Raw genomic sequence first — 5,152 nt, 5'->3', positions numbered from 1 at the left:
TTCTAGAAGATCTATAATAGACCATGCTAAAATCTTAAATTTTATGCGTTTATCCGCCATTCTAGAACACACATATAAAATAAAATAAAAAAAAAATACATATAAAAAATATTCTAAAAATAAAATAATTTTTATAAGAAAGGAAATTTTTTCTGAAAGCACTAAACTTAGGGATTTTTTTTAATTGATTTACTCATAATATTTCTATTCTTCAAAATTCAATAAATTTTATAAATTTAATTCTATTAAACAAAAGTATTAATTGTAAACGATGGATTACGGGATTATAAAATAATAATTGAGAATTAGGAGAAAATTCCATAAGTACTCTTAAAAAAATTTTTGATCTAATAATAACTCTAATTCTAAAAATTATAAGCGGAATTATTTTTATTCTTCACCTAATATACTCTTCATTAAAAATAAAAAATAAAGATCAAAATGTAAAAAACCTTCTTACTATTCCTCAAATAAATAAACGTGATATAAAAAAAAATGTTGTATTTAACTGTTCTTGTCTATTTAATTTAACTGAAAAGGATCTCTCATTATTATTAACTAAAAAAATTAAACTCACTAATCGAAAAGAGTAGGCTACTGTAAAAATAGATCTTACAATAACTAATAAAGATCTAAAACTATTTAAAAAAGGCCTATATAAATTTTCCAAAATACTATCCTTAGAATAAAATCCAGATATAAAAGGAAACCTTCTTAGGGATAGGGAACATAAAATTATACATAATTTAGAAAATTTAGAAGAAATAGACCTTATTATTATTTTACGATAATCTTGAAGTCTTCTAATCCTATGAATAAAGATTCTTGAAGAAATAAAAATTAAACTTTTTACATAAGCATGTATACATAAGTGAAAAAAAGAAACTAATGGGAACCTAAACCTTAAAGTGACAACTATTAATCCTAATTGACTAGTAGTACTATGGGCAATAATTTTTTTTATATCATATTGTCTTAAAGCACAAATCGATCCATATAATATTGTAAGAGCCCTTACTAATATTACAATTCTTATTATAGTAAAATTAAAAAATCTTAATAATCGACATAATAAATAAACTCTAGCAACTACTATAGTTGATGAATGTAATAAAGCTGATACAGGAGTTGGTCTTTCTATAGCATTAGGCAATCATGGATGGAAAAAATATAAAGAGGATTTAGCTATTATTCTAATTAAGAAAAAAAAGAAAACAAAATTATTTAAAATTTGACTATTTCTATATCTCCTGATAATATTTACATTTATTCTAGATATAAAAATTAAAAAAATTCTAATGTAAAAACAAAAATCTCTAATACGATTATAAATTATTGCTTGTAATCTAGACAATCTTGCTTCTCTACGTCCAAACCATCAATTAATAAGTAAAAAAGATATAATTCTTACTCTTTCCCATCTAATTAATAAAAATACTAAATTAATAGAAGAAGTTAAAATAAATATAAATATTAAAAATATAAAAAGAAATATAATAAAAGTTTTATTTTTCACTTCTGCTCTTATATATCAATTAGCAAAATCTAGAATAGATCAAGTTACAGAAAATCTAATAAATAAAAAAACTAAAGAATAAAAATCTCAAGAAATAAGAAAATTTCTATTCAATCACCTTCTTCCTAGGCAAGTTACCCCTATATGGTTATGAATTACTAAGATAATTGAAATAATACAAAATAATAAAGAATTAATCTTTATAGATTTAAAATTAACTAAATATTTTTTTATTTTAAATGATGCTAATAATATAGGAACAAAAATTATAATAATTTTCACAATATTTTGTCATTTATATAGTTTTTACCTATAAAGAGGTTTTTAAATTTACAAAATTTATGTTTTATATAAACTATAAAAACTTTTTACTTATTAAGCCTTAAACACTGGAGAAGTCATCCAAGTATGTAAAGCTGGTGGGAATCTTAATTTAAACTCTAGAGATTTTGATTCAACAGTAAATAAAAAACGCTTACTATAAAAACTTTCTCACAATATTAAAAAAAATACTACCACAGCTACTCTACTTAGTAAAGATCTAATAGAAGAGACAACATTTCAAGTTAAATAAAAATCTGGATAATCATTATATCGACGAGGTATTCTACTTAATCTTAAAAAATGTTGAGGGAAAAAAGTTAAATTTACTCTAACAAATATTATAAAAAAATGAATTTGTCTTAAGATTAAATTAAAACTTAATCTAGTAAAAAGAGGGAATCAATGGAAAAATCCAGAAAAAATAGCAAATACGGCTCTTATTGATAATACATAGTGAAAATGAGCAACCACATAGTATGTATCATGAAGAACAAGATCTAAACTACAATTAGCTAAAACAATTCTAGTTAACCCTCTAATAGTGAATAAAAATAAAAATCTATATGCTCATAAAAGTGGTAATCTTCAATGAATTTTAGCCCTTAATAAAGTTGAAACTCAGGAAAACACTTTAATTCTTGTAGGAACAGCAATAATTATAGTGGCAGAAGTAAAATAAGCTCGAGAATCAACATCTATTCTTACACTAAATATATGATGAGCTCATACTAAAAACCTAAGGAATCTAATACCCCTCATTGCTCAAACTATTCTATAATACCTAAAAATATTATCTTTTCTAGAATAAAAAACAATTACATGACTAATTATTCTAAATCTAGGTAAAATTAAAATATAAACTTCTGGATGTCTAAAAAATCAAAATAAATGTTGATATAAAATTGGATCTCTTCTCCCATTCGGATCAAAGAACGTAGTATTAAAATTTCGATCAAATAATAATATAGTAATTGCTGCAGCTAAAACAGGAAGTGATAGTACTAGTAAAATAGTTGTAACAATTAAAGATCAACAAAATAAACTTAAATTACTTATTGATTTTCTTTTATTTTTTATATTAAATAAAGTAACTAAAAAATTAACTGATCTTAAAATACTAGAAACTCTAGCTAAATGTAAAGAAAAAATAGCTATATCAACTCTAGTATTAGAGTGTCTGATATTTGCAGATAAAGGAGGGTAAACTGTTCACCCAGTTCTTACTCTAGCTGAACCTGAGAATCTACTTTTTAATAATAAAAAAAAAGAAGGAGGTAATAGTCAAAAACTCATATTATTTATCCGAGGAAAAGCTATATCAGGAGCTCCTACTATTAAAGGAATTAATCAATTTCTAAATCTTCTAACTATAATTGGTATTACAAAAAAAAAAATTATAACAAATGCATGAGAAGTAACAACGACATTATAAATTTGTCTGTTATTAATTACTCTTCTTCTTTGAGATAACTCTATACGAATAATTACACTTAAAGAAGTTCTAATAATTCCAGACCAAGTTCTGAAAATAAAATACAAAGTTCTAATATCTTTATGATTAGTCGAAAATATTCATCGAGTTAATCATGCTTTAAAATCTAAATATAAATACATACAAAAAAATCTGGTAGAATTTTATAGTTTCAAACTATACGTTTTAATTAAACTATTTTTTTTTATACAAAATCTATTTAGATATATTTAATTCCTAAAATTAATAGATTATTTTATCTTATCTGTATAAGCTACTATACTTTAGAACAGAAATTCTGTTATGTAAAAATTTACAATTTTTAACTTTTATCAGACACTAAAGTTATATATATATTATTTATATATTTCAACATTGAAATCTTATACTTAGAAGGAATAAATTTTTTATTAAACTAATATATAAATGTATAAGACAATACTTATAATGTTAACATAAACTACAATTTCAGCTAATAGCCGGTAACTAAAAAACGTTTTGCAGACATTATATAATTAGCCTAACGACTGACTGGAACTAAAATAGGTTCATAACTAAATGAAGTTATCAATAAAGAAAAAGATACTACTGAAATATAAAAAAAGGAAAAAAGATTTAATTGTGGCATAAGAAAACTCTTGTAAAGAAGATACGATGACCTATCGAATATTTTTCAAATATTCATTTTATATTAAACTATCTTTACTAACCTAATTTAAATAATCGAAGAAAATAGTAAGGATATATAAATATAAGATAAAAAGAAAAAAAAAATTGTTATTTTCTCATAATTGAGTAAAACTATTTTTTGGAATAATATTTTTTTTGATTGCCTAATTATAACAAATATATTTAGTATAAAAATTCTAGCTATTAAAAATCTTCTAAATATAAACAAAGCTTGTAAATAATTAAAAGAAAGAAGAGATATAAATAATCTAATTTCTCTAAAAAAATTTATAAAAGGAGGGAATCTAAAATTTATGGCAAAAAAAAATAAAGTAATTAAATAAAATATAAAAGAAGAAGACGAAATTAATCTTTTTATTGAATTAATATGACGAGAATGGTATCGCTTATATAATATATCTCTAAAAAAAAATAGAACAGGAGATAAAATTCTATGACCTAAAAATATTAAATAAGATCTTTTAAACCTCCAATAAAAGTAAGATATAAGTCTAGCAACAGCAAGACTTATATGACTAACAGAGCTAAATGCTACAATAACTTTAAAATCTGTTAATCGGAGACATACAACTCTAGTAAATATTAATCCCCATACTCTTAAAAATATAATAAAAAAAACTGAATAAGTTATTTTAACTTCTTCTCCTATTAATATGAAACATCGTATTATTCTAAACCTTCTAATTTTTAATAAAATTCTAGCTAAAACTATAGATCCTCTAACAGGAGCATCAACATGAGCTTTCGGTAATCAAATATGTAATCTATAAATAGGTAACTTAGTTAAAAATCTTAATACTAAAAGTAAAAATATAAATCAAGTAATTTTTAAATTATAATAATTATATAAAGTCATAGACTCTATCCCTAAAGTTATTGTTTTTAAAATAAGTATAAATATTGGTAAAGAAGTAACTAAAGTATATAAAAAAAAGTAATAATTTGAAAATATACGCTCTTTTCTTTTCCTTCATCATCTAATTAAAAGAAAAATAGGTAGTATAGATAATTCAAAAAATACTAAAAAATTTAATAAATCATCACTTCTAAAAAATAAAACTAAAAATAATATAGAAAAATAAAAAGATATTATTATATAATTTATTCGATTTCTCTCTATTATAATAATTCTACTTAATATAATTACTACA

The 5,152-nt window shown here is 22.0% G+C and overlaps 4 protein-coding genes and 8 non-coding genes across 12 annotated transcripts in view; all 12 read right to left on the bottom strand. All coding sequences in view use genetic code 13, as the record gives it.

Annotated features, from left to right (window-relative positions):
- trnL(uur) lies at positions 1-66 on the bottom strand. Its single transcript has one exon. It is a non-coding gene; the product is annotated as a tRNA-Leu (tRNA).
- On the bottom strand, positions 67-1,801 carry ND5 (NADH dehydrogenase subunit 5). The gene has a single exon. A coding segment is annotated over exon 1 (1,735 nt).
- A 16-nt stretch (positions 1,802-1,817) lies between these two features.
- Positions 1,818-1,881, bottom strand: trnT. Its single transcript has one exon. It is a non-coding gene; the product is annotated as a tRNA-Thr (tRNA).
- Positions 1,882-1,891: 10 nt separating this feature from the next.
- COX1 (cytochrome c oxidase subunit I) lies at positions 1,892-3,454 on the bottom strand. The gene has a single exon. It carries the CDS (start codon positions 3,452-3,454, stop codon positions 1,892-1,894), a length of 1,563 nt encoding a protein of 520 aa, YP_009357192.1.
- Position 3,455: 1 nt separating this feature from the next.
- On the bottom strand, positions 3,456-3,516 carry trnS(ucn). Its single transcript has one exon. It is a non-coding gene; the product is annotated as a tRNA-Ser (tRNA).
- A 1-nt stretch (position 3,517) lies between these two features.
- trnL(cun) lies at positions 3,518-3,582 on the bottom strand. The gene has a single exon. It is a non-coding gene; the product is annotated as a tRNA-Leu (tRNA).
- A 9-nt stretch (positions 3,583-3,591) lies between these two features.
- trnY lies at positions 3,592-3,657 on the bottom strand. The gene has a single exon. It is a non-coding gene; the product is annotated as a tRNA-Tyr (tRNA).
- A 14-nt stretch (positions 3,658-3,671) lies between these two features.
- trnG(agr) lies at positions 3,672-3,736 on the bottom strand. The gene has a single exon. It is a non-coding gene; the product is annotated as a tRNA-Gly (tRNA).
- A 44-nt stretch (positions 3,737-3,780) lies between these two features.
- trnC lies at positions 3,781-3,832 on the bottom strand. Its single transcript has one exon. It is a non-coding gene; the product is annotated as a tRNA-Cys (tRNA).
- ATP8 (ATP synthase F0 subunit 8) lies at positions 3,833-3,939 on the bottom strand. The gene has a single exon. A coding segment is annotated over exon 1 (107 nt).
- Positions 3,940-3,950: 11 nt separating this feature from the next.
- Positions 3,951-4,017, bottom strand: trnF. Its single transcript has one exon. It is a non-coding gene; the product is annotated as a tRNA-Phe (tRNA).
- Positions 4,018-4,026: 9 nt separating this feature from the next.
- ND4 (NADH dehydrogenase subunit 4) overlaps positions 4,027-5,152 on the bottom strand; it is a 1,329-nt gene continuing 203 nt past the window's right edge. Inside the window, exon 1 of the mRNA in view lies at positions 4,027-5,152. This exon is cut by the window's right edge and continues 203 nt beyond it. Coding sequence (YP_009357190.1) covers positions 4,027-5,152 — 1,126 coding nt within the window.

This window comes from Ciona robusta, mitochondrion, assembly GCF_009617815.1.
Source record: "Ciona robusta voucher SMNHTAU<ISR_:SMNHTAU AS25981 mitochondrion, complete genome".
NCBI classification, from domain to species: domain Eukaryota; kingdom Metazoa; phylum Chordata; class Ascidiacea; order Phlebobranchia; family Cionidae; genus Ciona; species Ciona robusta.
The sequence above is the reverse complement of the archived record's forward strand: the minus strand, read 5'-3'. Positions and strand labels throughout refer to the sequence as shown.